Here is a 19273-nt window from a genome sequence, read left to right as displayed (position 1 = left end):
TTGTTGCTGATCTATAAATTCCTTCCTCCCTTTTTTTTCGAGCAAGAATTCAAGTTGTTCATTACAAAATTTACCGAGCCAGGGTGTCTACTGGTCCTTGAAATTCTGGAATTTCTGGAAATGTCCTGAACTTTCCATATTTTGCTTTTTAATATTCAATAATTTTAAAATTTTACTCAAATTTAAATACTTTTAACTCAAATTCCAATTTCTTTAAATATTTTAATTTAGTCCCTTTAAAATTCAATTATTTCCAAACTCACGCTATAATTGCTTTTAATCTTCAATTAGAACTTAACATTTAGGTGAATTTTATAATTTTATAATTGAATTGTAGGTAGAGTTTTATTATTTATAAATATAATTTAGTGTTTTCCTGTACATTCTAAGTTAAAAGAAAGAATTTAAGTAGACACCTTGTAACGACTTATATTTGGTTACAATTATTATATGTAAGAAAAAATTTTTTTTTGAGAAAATTGTTTCATTGTGAATGAAGTTTAGAAGTTTGAAATGAGGGGCCCTGAAGTTGGTGATCGTTGGATTTTTACAGTGTATAGTGCCAGTCTTTGTTTCATTCTCAGCCTCCTTAGTATGTGTCGATATTAGTTATCGTAATGTCGGTCCGGTGTCAATGATTAGTCACGTCGCGCCAGTCGTAAAAGTAGTTCGGTGGTTGTAAGGTGAATATTAGTGTGTGGTGCAAAGGAAAGTTAGAAAATTTTTCTTATTTTTATAAAAATGAGTGGTGAAACATCAATGATTACCGGGGCTGCACGGCTAGTGGAAGAGATAAGGAGGAGGATGGATAAATTTTCGGAAGAGAAAAGACTCCGGAAATTGCTGGAGGAAGAACGGAAACAATCCGTCGTTGAGCTTCTTCAAGGTGCTAAATTAGAGTCTCTTTTTAAAGAATCCTTCGAATTGCACAGAAAATCCAGGGATTCCAATGGGTAAGTTGGAATAATCAATTCCTTTTATCATTGTTTTTCTTTAATTAAAATTTGAAAGATGATCGATTATTTTGAAGAGTTTTTCCCCTTTTTTTTCAATCTACTTCTACGAGAATTTCATCATTTCTGAAATAGTTGAATTGGAATGTAAAGTTTTAATATTTATTATAATTATAATAATCATATATTCTGACATAGAGAATTCAAGGAATTAACACGAATTCTAAAACAGAACCTTGAAATTTCTTTTTTTAACTTCTGACAAAATTTCTTTAAACAACTTAAATCTTTTAACATTAAATTAAGAATTTTAATGAACTTAGAATTTTAAAAGTTTTTAATAACATAAAATCTTCTAAAATTAGTTAACTTTGTCAACATATAATTTTGAACTTAGTTAATTATCAAAATAGTGGATTTGTAGAAAAAATTTTTTTTAGTAAAAAAAAGACACAAAAAAAAGATGAAATTTTTTTTTTAAAAAAGTTTCAATTGATTCAGAAATGCAGGTATTTTCACAAATAACAAAACTTTCACAGAAATTCAATTACTCGATAAAATTACAAAATTCTGTCAAAAAAAATATCAATTATTTAAAATAATTATATAGAATTCGGCGCAAGAATTCAATTATTATTTTTAAAAAAATTAACAATGTTCTGTTTCAAGATTTCAATTATTCTTAGAAATAGTAAAATTTATTCTTCATCGAAACTCAACTATTTCAAAAAAAAATTTTAATAACATTTTGGAAAAAATTTTCCTTTTTTTTTTAGTTTTATTGAAACTACTTTATTTCATACTCAAAAGTAATAAGAATTTAAGTTGCGCAAAATCAATTTGAAAATATTAAGGTCTTTCTTCTTTGAATCTTTCTCGGGCCAATATGTAAAATTTAAACGTTTATAAAAGCAATAATATTCCTCTTTTATAAATATTAAAAATTGAACATCAGACTATTAACTTTATTTTAATGTGCATTCACATTTTTTAAAATATTTTAATGTATATAAATATCATTAATCATCGTGAAGTAACCTTAACTTAAACTAAAAACAAATTTAAACTTTTTTATCACATATAAAACGGAGGTCCAAAAAGAATTTTTTAAAAATGCACATAATGATAGAAGAAAAAAAAACATTGCACTTTCTTTCCGACATTATTATTTTTTTTTTAAATTTTCTAAAAGTAAAAAAAAACATAAAATGTAGTTTTCTTATAAATAATAAATTTGTATGAGAATGGTTAGTAATACCTATTATTAGAGAGTAGATTTTATAAAATTAATTGAAATATAGAAAATGTCACCTTCAGAAGAATCAGCCATAATTAGACATTGAAGTCATGTCTAAATTAAATAATTTTCATCTTTAGACCTTGTTCAAAATCTTAAACAAAAAGCAATTAATAACAAAATTATCGACAATCGTAATACTAATAAAGATATAAAATCCTTTTTTTTTAGAACAATCTTAATAACATTTTTCACAGTTTTAGTCAATAATTTTAAAAATTAAATTAATTTAAAGAAACGATAACGTTTTGAATGGAATTTTTTTTTTAATATCTTTCGTTAACTCAAGAAAATTCCAGAAAGTCGTTCAAATTCCATGCTATTTCCAGGATTTCCAGGTTTTGTGGCAACCATGAAATAATAATTGAATTTCAAATAAATTTTTTTTTTTTTTTCAATAAAAACTAGACAGGAGCTCAATCATTCACAAATTTCTATAGCTTTTTCTTTTAACCACTATTATTCATGAAAGCAACCGAGTGTAGTGCAAAAGATTTTATTAAGTATGTTTTTTCTTTACTATTATATATATATTTTTTTTTTTAACTAATAAAGGTTTCCTTTTATTATATATTAATCTTCGTACTAGGAAACATGAGTACATCTGAATATGACTCCTTATAAAATTTAATTACTTATTAATTATTAATTAAAATACTTGAAATTCAATTTGTTTAAAAAAATTTTGAAATTCTTTAATAAATTTTTTTTTTAATTTCAATTGTATTTCAAGGATTTTTCTATTAATTCGATAATCTTGAATTTACTTATTTATATGCCATCGGATTAATTATTTTGACTACTTCAGGTTTGGAGAGCAGTATAAATATTTATAAAATTGAAATAAAGAAAAAAAAAATTTTTTTTCTTTATATATTACCCATAAGAAAATAATTTACATTAATTCTGTTTATTAATTTTGAATGTCTTAATAAAACTCAAGGTGGTTTTTTTTTAATAACAGTATTGAGTCAATAGTGTTTCACACGTCACTTCAATCTGAAGATAATAAAAATTTTATTAGCACAATTAAAATTTTTTGAAATATTAATTTTATTTAACAAAATAAGTCTTAAACTCTTCTTCTTGGAAGAATAAACTTTCAAAATCATAAAAAAAAAACAAAAAAACAATAATTAATGTTGTGAATTTGCTTTCCTGTTTACACAAAATGGGGAAAATAAATTGCCGATAATCGTTTACGTAAAATTGAAACTATTAAAATTTTTTGGTTTGCGGTTGCAATTAAATTCTTTTTTTGAAAAAAATTTTTTTTTAATTGACGAAAAAAATATTTTTTTTTCTTATCTCCTTTAGAAAATAAAATCAAATAATATTAAAACCTTGGAAGAGAAAATCATCGCTCTTGTTTCATTTTGAAAATTGTAATAATTTAAAGTGGTTTTCATAATTAAACTATAACGAATTGTAGGTATTATAGTCATTATAATTTTTTAATTTTTTTTAGCATTCTCGTCACCTTTGGCAGTTGGGCCCCTGCCCCCGTTCGCATAGATGACCGATTATTTTGGGGTTACGACAGAGATCTCGCCCGTGGGCGAGAGAAAATTCACCCTGCCCAATCCTGGTTCCAGGAATACTTCTGGGATGAGGAAGACCAGGCCTACATTAGACGAGGTTACTGGGCTCCGGTAAGGAAACAGAGTTCTTTATTGGAAGAAGACAAATAACAGATAATAAAGTACAAAAATTTTTTTTTTTAGCAAGGTTTCCGCAATCCGGTATTGGTGAACAACTACTTACCCGGATTAAAAATGGTGGTGGGGGGATTCCCAGCAAGGGGAGTTCCAGAAATTTGGTATGTAAGCTTGGGTAGTGATTTGTTTTGTCCTTAAATTCTAATGGCTTCCCTATTTACATATGTTTTTTTTTAGCTTGTTGAAGGACCTACCCAAGATTCCTCGGAATACAGGAGTTCAACCCTTACGAAAAGGGCTGAGGATTAGCTTCCTTCAGTGCCATGATTGGCTAGGAAAAGATCAGCCCCGTATTAGAGGCTTTTGGCAATTGGTAAGCAAAGTTACCCCATGTGGGTTGTGTTCATTTTAGACTCAAAATAAATAATTTGTATATAAGGGCTAATAACAAATGGGCAAAGCAACTATCGGGAGCAAAAGAGATTAAGTATGAAACAAATTGTCGGAGTAAAACAGAATAGGATTACATTACTCACAAATGAGTTAAAATATTTTGCATATTTGTTTTATTAAGAAATATTTATGTTAACTTATTTGTCCAATTGATTTTCATTGGGTACATTTAAAAAGAATATCTTTTTTTTTTATTATTGTTAGCAAAATTATCGTAAAATAGTAGTTTTATTTATATTGTATATCAGGAATTTTAGTCCAAGTATACCTTCATTTAAATTTGAATAAGTTATAAAGTAGGGAATTAAAAAATTTTTTTTTGTGAATAAAATGGAATAGAAGGACATACCGTTTTTCCCTAATAAATAGTTATATTCTGAATACTCTATAATATTTGAAAATTATCAGACAATCATGTTGTATATTTTAAACAGTTAAAAGTTAATTTTATTTTACAAAACGAAATGTTCCTCTGTGAATTTTCACTTATCATTGTCTTTTTTTTAGAGATTCGACATAGACAATGATACCGCATGGTATGATTTCCCGAAGCCTTGTCCCTTACTGTTAAAGAAAATACAAAGTAAGGAGAGAAGAGGGGTGGTACAGAATTGGGAGGAAGAACCAGAGTCTAGCCTTGAGGAAGAATCAGAGGAAAGTTTTGAAGAAGAGGAGGAGACTTGGGAAGAGGAGTCAGGGTCGAATTGGGAGGAAGAACCGGATGAAAGTGGGAACGAGGGAAGCTTGGAAAGGCTAAGTGTCGTAGGTTCGGATGGTGTTAGTCTATAGTTTATAAAGATATAACGGAGGGCATCCGTGCAACAATCTTAACAATTTCCTCCCTTTTATAACTAGTTATATAAAAAAATTTCTCTCTTTTTTTTTTACTTCCCTTTCTTTAATAATAAACGATAATCATTCAATTTTGTCGCTGTTCGTTATTCGTTGGCTCACAATTTCTCAAAATTGTTTGAATTCTTGCTCTATATGACCCTTGTTCCTTTTTAATAACTAATAACTTCCTTTTAGTTTAATAATTATTATAGTTACATAGATTAATCAATTAAATCCCTTATTTATTTATTCCTTTACTTTAAAATATATTTTTTTTTATATATATATTTTTTTCGTTATTAATTAATTGATTGAAGAAATCTTTACCTTGATTAAATACTAGACTTTTATAAGAATTAATATACTAGGATAATATAGTATTAAATTATGCGTTAATACTTAATTATTGTGGTTGGAGTCAACTACTGCTGTTCATCTTGAGAGATGATCTTGGTGTTGTGATTAGCGACGTCATCGAAATGTCTTCGAGGTTGGGCGATTGTTTCTACGGGGTACTGGATAGTTTTCCTGAATTCCGAAAGCCAGAGTCTCTAATCCTTCAGTTAGTCATCTGGATCTTCGTTGGGTCGAATCTTCGGTCGTAGCAGACTTTTCTTCTTTTTTTTGAATAGTGATATCCGAGAATGCAACTGCCTTCTTGTATTTCTCCGCTGTAGGTGATTGGGAGCTAGTACTTGGTTTTTCATGTATTTTTTCGTATAATGCTGAGTCAGGCTTCTGGGTTGTTACAGTTTCCTTTTCTGGTGTTTGGACTATGAATGTTTTAGTTCTGGAAGTTTTACATGACATTCCTATAACTTTGTTGATTCCTTTTGTCAATGGAGATCGACAGAAGTAGACTACAAGTAATACACCGATTATCACTAATCCTCCGTAGGAACCATAAAACAGCAAATTTTGAGTTGTTCCCGTATGTTGCCGTAGAACAAGATCTTGGAGTTGTTGTTCCAATTCATCCAAAGTTTTAGAGTTTGCTTCGAATGTGGAGAATCTGGTTCCTGTATCCGGATCAGATGTTAATGGTGAGTCAAATTTTTTTATAAGGTGGTTGTATTTTGACAAAATGGATGATAACATCGTTAGGTTCAGGTGCAGCTCGGATTCAAATATAAACTCAGAACTTCCAGCTGGAATGGTGGTGGCTGGGATGATTACGTCCTTGGTTTTGAGGAAACATCCTGGGCCCAGCTTAAGGATTCCAGCTTCACTTAACACTATCTTGATGGGGCTCATTGAATGGCAGGCTATTGACGCAGTATCTGGAGCAGCAACGGAGAAAATCCATCCTCCGACGGTGGTCAATGGCTTTCAGTAAGAATGAGGTTGGCTGGTTATCCGGATGTCGCACAACTTTAGAACCTCTATACTTGGTTTAACTAGAAGCAGAGCTTCGCATGAAGGTCTTTCTCGCAGATCGTATATAGGCGTTCCTGATAGGCAAGCATGGTAGGCTGTTGTGGATTTGCAAGAATTCCACTCCTGTTCTTTTAATAAAAGGTACGTTCTCTGATCCTCGTCAATGATGAGGTAATCGTGTTTTGACTTGACGTAAGCTAGCCTGATGTTATTATCAAATCCTTCTTGAATAGTTGGGATTGAGTGGACCTTGTAAGCCTGATAATTGTATTTTTCCAGGAGTGGGATGTCAAGTAGGACCTTTAATTGATGATCCTCGCAGACGATCGTGGTAGAAGATATGCGCATTAGTTCGTCAATGCTTATCCTGGGTCCAGCTAATGGAAAGTTGACATCCTTCAGATTATCTTGGATTTCTCGGAGAATGGGTTCCAGCTGCTCTGAAGTAATAAGACCTGGATGCAGTTGATTTTTTCTAGCTTCATGGACTGCTTCCAGCATGGTTGTAGTGGCTAAAATGCTATGATCAAGCCCCAGTCTTAAAGCTCGAGCAACAGCATAGGTTAAATTCATTCGTTCCATCTCTTCCTTAGACTTAAGGATGTTTTTGACAGCTAAGATTTGGAGTTGATCCTGCAAGTTCTTTAGAAGCGAAGAATGATGCTGAACTTGAGAGTGTAGTAAATCGAGTTGGGACCTTACGACGTGGGTCTGCTTTCCAACAAGGTGCGTCAAGTTTTGATGTGCCTTATTATCAATTTTATGGGTGAGGTCACTTTAGTATTTTCTAATTCTTGAATTTGGTTCCGAAATTGTTTTTTTAATTCCGAGGCCATTTCCCATCTGTCTTCCCACTGATAGCTCGAAACTAATTCTTCACACCAAACTTCTTTAGGGTTGCATTGGGCCTTCAGCTTTTCCAGTCTGGATTTGAGATCGTCGAAAAATCGGCTCTGTCTTCCGATGTCCAAGAACACAGCAATTCTCCAATTGCTAACGGACCGCTTGACGACGTCCACGTACTCAAAATAGATCCCGCTACTCATCTTAAACGGGATTATCTGATAACTGCTGTTGTTGGAGATGGGATCAGGTGGGGCTGGTTCGTCCTGCGCTGCTAAGGCCAAGAGGCTGAGGATTGAGCAGAAAAATAACTTAGTGTGCGACATCATTCGGTTGCTTGTGCGTGTTTCTGAAAAGGATAATTCTGTTAATGATTTTTAATCAAGAGGGGATTAAATGTGGGCTACCATAATCTTGTCCCGGTGCTTAGTTATTCGTTCGGCATTTTCGTTTTCTAGGATTACATTGTTGTTTTCGGTAAACCCTACAATAGTGAAAGGGCCGTTGGCTCGTTTATCAAATTTATTCGTGCGTACTTCTTTATAAACGTAAACCTGATCACCGATTTTAGCCTTTAGAGGGTTGGACTTCTTATCATAAATTTGCTTCGATCTTTCCTTTGCTCGAATCAGGCGCTTGGCTGCAAGATTCTGCAGTTCATTCATTCGAGTAATAAGATCTTTTAAGTATGAACCATAAGTTTCCACTTCTGGACCTTGGGGCAGCGAGCTCGGGGCTCTTGCCAAATGACCAAACACTAGTTCATATGGTGTGAAATTCGTGGCCTCATGAACGGACGTATTATAATTAAACATAGCAAACGGGAGCAGACGATCCCAGTCGTCAAAATCCCTTGCATAGTGCTTAATGTAATCTGTCAATTCGATGTGACTTCTCTCTAGTGCTCCGTTCGTCTGGGGTCGGTATCCAGAAGTGGTGAGCTGCTTAACTCCAAAAATCTTTTCTAATTTGCGCATCAATGAGCTCACAAAGCTGGCTCCTCGGTCAGTTAGCACACATCGGGGTGCTCCGAAAACAGAGAATAGATTTGTGGCCACGGCATGGGCAATTGTTTTAGTCTCAATATTGGGGATTGGAATCGCAATACAGTATTTCGAAAAATTGTCCTGCATTGTAAGAATATGACGGTTTCCGTTTGGAGTTGTTCGTAGCTTTCCGACCGTATCCAACGATACCTTATCGAAGGGCATCGCGGGAGTATCGGTAATTAGCATAGGTTCCCTAGTTCGAGCCCTACATAGTTTATTTTCGAAACAACTTCGATATCCGCGAATAAATTGCGTAACTTCTTGTCGCATTTGTGGCCAGTAATAGCGTTCTCTAATTCGTCGATAGGTCTTGGACACGCCCTTATGACCACCGACTAAACTTGTATGATATTCAGCAATGATTTTATTACGCAATTCGGGGGGGGGGGTACCTCTATTTTTCCGTGACAAAGCGTGACGGTAACGTCGCCACCGCGGAAAATACCTGTGACAAGCTCTGTCATTTTTCCTTGAGGAAGTGCACCTAATAGATCACCGCTATTTGCCATTCGGCAAGAGTTTTGTTGGTCAGATTCTAATACCCTTTTTAAATTTATTAGTCCCTTTTCTACATCTTTCCAACAGACCTCGTCAAAATGACGCCTCTTGACAATGATGGAATAAGTACTATACTTCCCGTTTTAGGTGACGAAAATTTGCCCTTTAACGGGTTTACTGTCCCTAATGTCCGGGGGGTCAATATACTCGGTGGCAATTAATAGTTTACAAATAGAATCTGTTGGTTCACAATCTTCTGAAATGAAATGAGCGTAGTTGTTGCGTTGATATGTTAAAGGTTCGGTCCACTGATTCACAACACAAGTAGGGTGTCTTTCCTTAGAATCGTTGAATTTCGAAGGTGCACAGTCACTTTTGCTTTCGGTAATCTTATCACTTTCACTTTCCGGGGAGGAAGGAGGGTCAAAATGAGTTTTGTTCATATTCAGAATAAGTCTGTTTCCTGATAAAGAGGTTGACTGATTCTTTTTGCTTTTTTCTTGGATTCGCCGAGGTTGTATAATTGTTTCTTTTCTCGAATGCGCAGGGGTTTCTAGATTGTTCTCCTTGTTAACTTCGCTGGATTTTAAACGGGAGAATGGAGTAGAATGTGCAAACGGAGTTGATGGAGTTCGTACTTCGTGTGCTATTGATTCTTCTTCACTCGAATCCTCGAATATCTCTGGGATTTCTTTGAATTGCACAACGCTTCTTCTTTTGGTTGTTGTAGATCGACTAGTTAACGGAGTGTCTTTTGAGAATCCTGTGGCTTCGCTCAGGGCTTGGGGCTCAACGTCGATCTCTGTTTTTTTGTTGGTTTGTTTTTTGATACGGCTTTGGTTAAAGTCATCTAAGAATTTCTTTACTCGCTTAGGAAGGCCGTCCTCGTAGTCTGTGGTTGGGTCAAGACTTTTCAGATAGTCCAAATGTTCCTTGTCGTCTTCACCATCCGAAACATACATTCTTCTAGGTGTATGTTCTAATCCTTCATAGTCCCAAAACAAAGTGTTGTTAGCAGGACTAGAGGGGTTTAAATTCGTTCCAGCGAGTGATTCATTAAATTTGTTGATAGATTCGTTTACACCTTGGATTAGTTGTTTCTTTTCTTCGGAATCCTTCCTTGGATCAGGTTCGTCAGAATCACTAGTGTCTTCGTTGCTGTTGTTGACTCGGCATGGACCTTTGACCAATATTTGATCCTCGGGCAATCCTTCGGATTCGGAACTCGAAGAAGAGTGAGATTCAGGTTCCATTAGGGCACCCTCTTTGGCTAGTTGATCTGCGTTCTCATTCCCGATGACACCTTCATGTCCAGGAACATGTTCCCAAACTACGTCGAGAGGTTTTAATGCTTTTATTAACTTTTCATATACCTTTCTGTTTTTGACAGGCTTATTTTCAGTTGTTCTCCAATCATTTTGTTGCCACTTAGGTACCCATTCTTGTACACTTTGTACTAGGTACCGGGAATCGGTTTTAATCTTAAGTTTCCTAATCCCAGCCTTTTTAGCTTATCGTGCTGCTGTAGTAGCTGCTTCTATTTCTGAGGCATTGTTAGTCTGTCGTCCCTTATAACGTCGGGAGATATTAAGCGGGTGATTGGGTCCAAACCAGACTCCAACTCCTGCTCTTGGGCTAGCTCCTCCATTTTCATTACACGCTCCATCAACGTAAACGACAATGTAATCATCTGAGGCTATACCCTTTTGAGAGGATTTTTGAGTTGGTGGGATATGTGGGGGTAGGTTTGGAAAAACACTATAATCACTCCGAAACACGGGGGGATCTGATTCTTCATCCGTTGTGTCATCAGTTTCCTCCTGAGGTCCTTCTTCTAGTTTTGATTCAGTTGAAGAAGACGAAAGTGCGCTCGCATTTTCCGAGTGGACAGGGTGAGTGCCTTGGCGTGGACGCAGACGTTTCGCAATGCAGCTTTCATCGGCGCTGACAGTTGATGATCCTGGTGGAGGTCGAAATGTCTCATCATGTTTAAGATTCTCTGAATTCGTACTTCCTTGGGGTCTTCCTGGGCGTTTGGGCTTTTTCTTGTTATCAACATCCGCTTTACGCGCTGAACCCTTGGGATTGTTTTATTTTTGGGTACTTGTTCCTGGTTTATCTTCTGATCTCTTGAGGATTGTTAATTTCGATCCTAGCCCTTGACTCGTGGATGGGTTGCTTGTCAAATTCGCATTCGCAGTTGATTTTTTTACATTTTTAAGGTCGAATACCTTAGGATTTTTCTGGGCTGCGACTGGAACTTTAGGCTCTGTGTTTTTAGGTTTTAATGCCTCCTGAAGACTTTTTGTTCTCTGCGATGAGCGGATAGGCACCAAAAGTCGTTGTTCCTTTTTGGTATTATTCTTAGGATCATTAAGTTTTGTAGTTACAGGCTTCTTCTCGTCCTGGGAAGGGATACGGTGGATAGGTAGAGCACGATAAGTTTTTTGCTGTTCATTTGGTGTTTCGACAGTTGACTTAGCTTCGCTTAGAGGATCTCATGCGGGCTGGCTAGATTCTTCCACGTCGGAGAGTGAAAGGTTTGACCAATTCGAGTCTGATTCTATGTTCGCGTCAACTGATTGCTCAATAGGATTATTAGACAATGCTTCAACAATTCTATCAATCTTTCCGGGCTTGCATTCGAACTTGTATTGATAATTCTGTAGACGAAGTCTCCATCTTTGAATTCGGACTCCAGGATTATCGATATAGGTCATCCAGTGAACAGGCTCAAAGTCACAAGCTAGGATAAATTCTCGTCCATAAAGGTATGGCCTAAAATGCTCCACTGCGTACAATATTCCGAGACATTCTCTTTCTGCCTTTGGGTACTTTAATTCGTTGTCCCCCAGAATTTTAGAATAATATGCAACAGGCAAATCTATACCTTCCTTTTCTTGTGTCAAAATTGCGCCAATAGCATATTCTGACGCGTCGCATGTTAACTTGAATGTCGCGGTGAAATCTGGATATTGAAGGATTGGTTTCCGACATAAATGTTGTCTAAGGCGGTTAAAGCTATGTTTCTGGGGTTGATCCCATTTCCATGCAGTATCCTTTTTTAGGAGTTCCGTCAAGGGTTTAGCGTACTTCGCATAATTTTTAATAAACCGGCGATAATATCCAGAAAGTCCGAGAAAACTTTTAATGTCCCTTGGTGTTTTCGGTAAGGGAAAATTTCTTATAGCCGAAATTTTGTTAGGATTAGGTTTCACGCCCTCTTCACTTATTATATGGCCAAGATAGGATACTTCTGTCTTAAGAAATTCACATTTGTCGGGCTGAAGTTTTAAATTTGCATACCTCAATCGATTAAATAGTCTTCGGGCACGTTTATCGTGTTCTTCAAGTGTGTCGGAAAATACAATAATATCATCCAAGTACACGAAGGCTTCGACATCTAGCATAGTGCTGAGAACGTTGTTTAGCAGTCTTTGGAAGGTGGGGGGTGCATTTTTAATCCCCATTGGCATTCGTTTATATTCGAAGTGACCGTTGCGCGAGGAAAAAGCGGTTTTGTGCCTATCTTCTGGGTGCGTTTCTACCTGGTGGAATCCACTAGCAAGGTCGAAAACAGTGAAGTATCGCGCACTGCCTAATTTATCGAATACGGAAATAATACTTGGGAGCGGAAATGCATCACCTATAATGTTCTCATTTAGGGCTCGATAATCAACGACAATTCGCCACTTCTTTTCTCCAGACGCATCGATCTTCTTGGGAACTATTAACAGAGGTGCGTTGAAAGGAGAGTTTGAATGTCCAATAATCCTGCTATTGAATTGCTTACTTAGTTGAGTGTCTATTTGCTCTAGGGCCTCGAAGGGGGACCTATATTGTTTTTTATGGATCACTTTGTCATCAATTGTAGGGATTCTATGCTGAATAAGGTGAGTGCACGAAAGTAGCTCGCCATTCAAATGAAATATATCGGCGTAGTCCTCTGCCCATTTATTGACGACCTTTCGTTCTTCAGGGGATAGGTGGGCCAAAAATAGGGCATTTTTAACCTGAACAACCCTATTCGCATAGGTTTGGTTTGTCTCTTGTGGCGAAACCTCGATTTCGGATTCTGTTAATTCCTCACCTGGGAATTTACAAAAGTCGAAAGGGATTAATTTCTGAGGGGTGATTTTTATATCAATATCTTCCTCAGTGGTGTTAATGGCCATCGCGTGGCATATACCATTATTGTTAGATACGATGGCCTCACCCAAGTAAAGCCCTTCTGGAGTTTCTAATAGGGGTAAATAGCCTTGTTTTAATTCGGGGCTTATAGTGTCAATTGCGATTGGAGTTCGGGTGCGCGATCTGATACGCAAAATTCGAGCAAAAGGCTTTATTTCAGATTTCAGGGCCCTTCTTGCGTTCAGTGATTCCCTATCTACAAATGGGATAGGAGTCACTGGGTCAGACACTGTGACTAATGTGTTGTGTCTGAAAGAAATTTGAGCCTGTTCTTGTCGTAGATAGGGTCTGCCGAGAATTCCATGTGTAGAGATTGGAAAATCATTTTCAATTACATGAAACTCTACGGGTTCGCCAGAAATTGTTAGATTAACAATTCCTAGTGTTGTTACAGCGTGGTTTGTAATTCCCGTAATCTCAAGGCACTTGTCTGTAACAAGTGTGAGTTCAGGATTTAACGCACATAACTTTACAAGATTTGTATCAGACCCTGGATCTACAAGAAACCTGATTTTTCCAACCTTAGATTCAGGAGCAGTTAACTGGACTACTGGGGAGTCCTCAGCTTCTGATTTTGCTCTAAAGATCCTACAGTGTTCTCCGCAAAGTGAACGTTCTTTGGACGCTGCGGAGTTGGACTCGCTGTCGCGTCCGATCGGCGAGTCGGCTGGAAGTTTAAATTGCTAGCAGGTGCCGGGGATACAGCTCTTGGCGGAGTTGAGCTAGATCGATAACCTTGGCCTGCTCTAGGATCCATAGGCGATTGTAATGGTGTTGGTGGATAGGACACGTTAGGATAGTACATAGAATTTTGAGGTGGGACGGATGGTGGATGATATGGAAAAACTGGAGGATATTGAGGCATCATCGATCGATAAAAGGATCCAAGTTGTTCTGGGGTGAGATGTAACATCTCAGAGGACGCATGTTTTGATGAATGGTTAGAACGACTTGGTTCTCTATCTATTTCTGACCTATGTTTTATCACCGTATCAGGTCTTTCCATTTGCCTCGAATAGGGACTAGGAGACAGCGGCCTATCTTCTGATCGCGAAATGTGATAAGATGATGAGCGTGATTTCTCGGTATAATTTTCACGATCCTCTGCGTGGATCGCATATTCCAGCGCCTCATCCAACGTTCTAGGATTTCTAGCATCAACAAATTTGGATACCTCCGTAGGGAGCCCTCTTACAAAGGAATCAAGGGCACATTCGAGAATGGGTTGGAGAATGATGTTGCTTTCTGATCGCTCACGAATTCTGTCGTCATCCCTAACCTCCCTGTACATTCGGCCATATTTCGGCTCGAGAGCATGCCGTGCTCCACTAATTAACCCTTGCAAACGGTCGAAGTAATCATTTGCAGTCTCAGATTGCTTTTGTCTCAGTGTTATTATGCTTTCAAAATACCACTGATATTTTTTTGTGGGAGCGAATCGTTTTTTTAAATGTTCGGTTAGTTCGTTAAGGTGATCGAATTCTTTATTCTTGCAGCTGTCCCAAGCCGCTCCATGTAGCCGGCTTAGCACAGCTCTAAGAAATTCGGGCTCGGCTGTTTCGGTTACAAAAAGTCCCGCACGTGTGGTTGCCTGCACAAAGTCTATTAAAGGCGGATTTCGGCCATCGAAAAGAGGAATATCATTTGCACTCGTTCGCAAATTGAATCGATCGAGGGCTGTGGCAAAGGTAGCGTCAACATTTGCAGTGACATTTCGACCCGTTGCATTTGGATCTCGTCCGTCGTTTGGGGGACCATTATTTCTTTCGGTAGACATGGTTATATATGGGTATTTGTGCTTATGATTTTACGAATTAATAATTAATACTTACGTCATTACACTAGGAGGTAGAAAGAATAGAAAAGAAGACAGTAAGAATAGTAGTGTATTAGTGTGTTTCAGTTCTCCACCGCGGAAATTACCTGTAACTTGAGCCCTTTTTAGGAATTAGATTTTTTTTTCATTAAGGATGCGGTTTCTGACCAAGAAATGTATTCTGCTGAACTCGGGGTTAACTTCCGTAAAATCGACAATCAGTCTACCGTTTTCTCTTTTAGCAACTTTAACCAAGGGTATAGAAAAAGGGGAACGGCCTGTAATTCTTGGATTTAAATCCATATTCTAAGGTTCCAAATTTAAATTCTGCGTTAGTTGTTCTAATTCGCTTAAGGATTTACAAAAGTCTAATTGCCTACGTTTTGCTTCTATGATTTGGGATTTCAGAAGTACGATCCTAGTTTTGAGTGACTCTATCTTAGTTCTCAATTCAGATTTTGATCTTCTTAAATTTCTACTTTCACGAAAATGGAATGCTAAGAATCTGTTTACGCGTTGTACGTGTTCTTCGGAATTATCAAAAAGTATATTCTTCCATTCAGGCGTCATTGCTAAAACTTAATCGATTTTTAAATTCTCAAGTTTCTTAGTTAAATGGTCGATGAATGGTTTCATTGTTTTTACTCTTTCTTCGAGACCCGAAACTAGTAAGGCTTGTGCGAAGTTAGCCTGTGTAAACGCGGCTAGGGAACTATTAAGGAAGGTTACCTGAGTCTCTAACTCGGACGCTTGTTTGGACAATCTCGAATTTTTTAAAACAAGAAAGCTGTATCTTTCTTCGATCAACTCAACTCCCTCGATTAACTCGGACCATTGGTCCTGGGAGAACCCAGTAACAGTTGCGCTCCTTCGAGGAAACATGAGTTCTTCTAAAGCGGGTTTAAATCTACTCTAAAAAATATTTTTTTTTTTTAATTGAATTTTGTTGTTTCAATTTTTGAGATTTTTAATTTAGTGTTAGAAACTATTGAGACAACGTGGGCGTGTGATATGAGTAAAAGGGGAAGAGTTCTTAATTCGTCTAGAGTTAACAATTCTGGTTCCGAAATTGGAAACTTGTTGCTGTAGTTGACGAAATAATAAATTTCAGTCATTGCCCACCTTAATTAGAGTTCTGAGTTGCATTAGGACGATTCCGTCTTTGATTTCGGATCCTTTCTCTCATTTCGTCAGTGATTAAGATTACCCCTGGAGGTGGAGGAATAAATTCAGGTTGAACAGGAAGTTGGAATATTGGAGGGGGAACAATGTCCGGAATTAGTTTCTGATAGCACATTGATGAAATTTAATTCATAATGGAAATATTAAGTGTCAGGATTTTGTATAGAACAACTAGAGAATAGCCAACTCAATGCAACTCACTCGCCCTAATATTGCGGGGGCCGCTGGTCAGATATGAGAATAAAAAGAATCCACGACCTGGAAGCACACCATTTGATTGTCAACTTGCAGATATATTATTCCAAGAATGTCCACGTAGGTGTTGTTAACGCAGTCTGCAGTTGGATGACCTTGAATTGGGGAGCCTGGTTTTAGAGCTGTTTCGCAAATATAATTATTTTTATAACCAAAATCTATGGAGACGGTAACCACTTCGCCTTGCAAGATTTCCGAAGTAGCAAGGGTACTACCGAAGTGATAGGAATTTTCAGGAATAGTCATTAAAATTAAACATAACACAAGAGGGAATTTGATATGGTTATTCCTTTCGATTTCGCGATGTGTATTTGCTCTCTTCAAATTCGAGGTCAATTTCTACAATAGGGACTTGTGGTCGAATTGGTTCTAATCTAACGGGTTCTAATTGTCGAGAAACGGGTGTAATCTTACAATTGGATTGAAATTTTGTTAGAGGTTTCGTAAATTTTATTACATGGCTGTTAAAATTTTCAATGCGTCTGACTCTCAGTTGTAAGGTGGGAGTATCTGTGAGAATGTCAGCAGATTGTACCAACGTTAAGGAGAGCCTTTTCAATTCGTGGTTGTTAACAACTGTAGTCTTATGAAACGGAAATTTTGGATTAAATACAACAAAATAATGTAATTTTTTCGAAATCTCCTTTTCAGAAGTTAAGGTGTTTTGACGGGGAATATTAGTTTGCCCTAAAGGATTTTCAAGAGAAACTGTATGAGAAGTTTCAGGGTTTAAAGATTTCGCTGGAGTAAAGTTTGTAACCTTACTTTTACGGTTTCGTTTCGTTGAACGATGACCACGCCGCCTAAATTTATTAGGCATCACCAATGATTTCCATGGTCACTAAACAATTTATATATATATATATATATATATTTTTTTTTCTTTTAAGCTCTCTTCTATTTCTTATCAGTTGTTTGAATTCAATATTTCAATTATTCGAGTCGTCATCAACAACCTTTCGGTCGGAGAGCCAAGATAAATTAGAAATGAGTCATCATCAACGACGAGTCGGAGAGCCAAACTTCCAATTTATTTAAAACAAGGAATTCTTATTTTCTGATGAGACATAGAAGAATAACAAATAATTAAGATACTAAAACCAGTGTCTTGATTGGTTAAGTCGTCATCGACAACCTTTCAGTTGGAGAGCCAAAACCCAAACACAGAATAAGTCATCATCAACAACCGAAGTTGGAGAGCCAAATTCTTAGTTTCTGTGAGACAGGGATTCTTATGTATTTTAATTAAATTTTTTTTTTGTCAAATTGCTCAGTGAACCACTGGGTCGTATTACTACAATCAGTAATTTTTAAATAAGATGGTAAAATAAATAATTAAAAGGTAAGAAAGAGAAAATAGAATAGAGAACTTGTATTAACTAAATGTTAAATTTTGAAAATACAAGTGGTGCCACTGATAACAAGTGTTACCAGGTAACGTAGCAGAGTGGTAACACGTAGGAACTACCCACCGCTGCCACCATCAGCTTGTTACAAACCAGAAATAATTATTATTATTTGGGCTTTTGAGATGGCCCTTTCTATCTCTGAATTGGGAGGCACTAAGCTGCCAGGATTAAAAAAACCCCGTTTAAGTATGTGGGTTTGTTGTTCCACTTTTAAAAGTTACCATTCAATCGCCTGTTATTTCCCTTTCATATCTTCCTTGGTACGGAAATAATGTTTAATAAGTAGAAGTGTTAATTCAGTTTATATATATTTATTAAAGTAGAGAAAAGATACAGTATTGTTATGAAAAGAGAAACAATTGAAACTAATATCGGAACGATACTATTTACTTACGGCTACCGTCGTCGGTTGATTACATTTTGTCGACGTCGGGCGATACAAAATTTCTCGCTGTACACAGTAATAAAATTTGTAGAATTTTCTTAATGAAAATTACAAAATTTTATTTTGTGGGGCCACTGTCTCAGGACGGCGCAGGCGCTACACGCGCGGGCTGGCCGGTCACGAACAAAACTAAGAGCAGTAAGGAATTTTACTGCACCCAAATTTTACCCAACGACAGCTCTCACAGGACTCCGTCGGCTCGAAGGATTCTATTTTATTTTGACGTCCGCCTCTCGTGGTGCCAACACTACGCGTGTCTATCACTAGGGTCCGACGCGCAGACGGGCAAGTGTTAATTAATTTAGATCGAGACCAGGTAATTATCAGTGAAGATGTTACCCGTGAAGATCACAAATTATACTGCGCCTGCCGAGGTTGCGCGACGGGCCTCTAGCCCTCGTCGTCGACGTTAAGGTGGAGAAACGTAAAAATTTTTAGAGTAGGAGTAAGCAGGTTCCCAGGCAGCTCCGTGAGAACGGAATTGCCTGTTAATATGATATTTTCCGAGAAAATAATTTTTAAAATAACTGAGAATTAAATAACAATTGTATTTGTTTAATTATTAATACAACTGTTATTTACCCCAGTCATGTAAAACAAATATAATTTATTTATTCCAATTATATTTTTTCCTACGTATTATGGATCACAACCATGTACATGCATGTATTAATCTATATGGTTACATATATACATAAATATACATCCGCGATCCATAGTCCTCCGGCATTCCGTTGCAACTAATGTTGCAACAGAATGTCTATCTAATTTTCAATTAATTCCAATTGATATTTCGTTTTTAGAAATATCGTATAAATTCCAGTAGCAACCTGTGCTCATATGTGTTGTGGTGAACACATGTGCTGTCTAAACGCACGTGCGTTTGTTTTGATGTTGTGATTCACAACTCGTGGGCCCGGAGAGGTGGGGTGGGAAGCAGCGGTCGGTGGCAAGTATAGCTTCTGTGTTGACACTCACGGACGCGGACTACATATTTGTGTTACTATTCTAAC

At 36.7% G+C, this 19273-nt stretch overlaps 1 protein-coding gene across 1 annotated transcript; it reads left to right on the top strand.

Moving 5' to 3' along the window:
* Positions 1 to 482: 482 nt before the first annotated feature.
* Positions 483 to 5333, top strand: LOC122509703. The gene is made up of 5 exons (XM_043623934.1): positions 483 to 953; positions 3719 to 3902; positions 3975 to 4069; positions 4146 to 4281; positions 4869 to 5333. Exons 1-5 carry the CDS (start codon positions 742 to 744, stop codon positions 5148 to 5150), a joined length of 909 nt encoding a protein of 302 aa, XP_043479869.1. The 5' UTR covers positions 483 to 741; the 3' UTR covers positions 5151 to 5333.
* The last annotated feature ends 13940 nt before the right edge of the window (positions 5334 to 19273 follow it).

Source organism: Leptopilina heterotoma, unplaced genomic scaffold (assembly GCF_015476425.1).
Source record: "Leptopilina heterotoma isolate Lh14 unplaced genomic scaffold, ASM1547642v1 Lhet_615, whole genome shotgun sequence".
Classification (NCBI taxonomy): domain Eukaryota; kingdom Metazoa; phylum Arthropoda; class Insecta; order Hymenoptera; family Figitidae; genus Leptopilina; species Leptopilina heterotoma.
The sequence above is the reverse complement of the archived record's forward strand: the minus strand, read 5'-3'. Positions and strand labels throughout refer to the sequence as shown.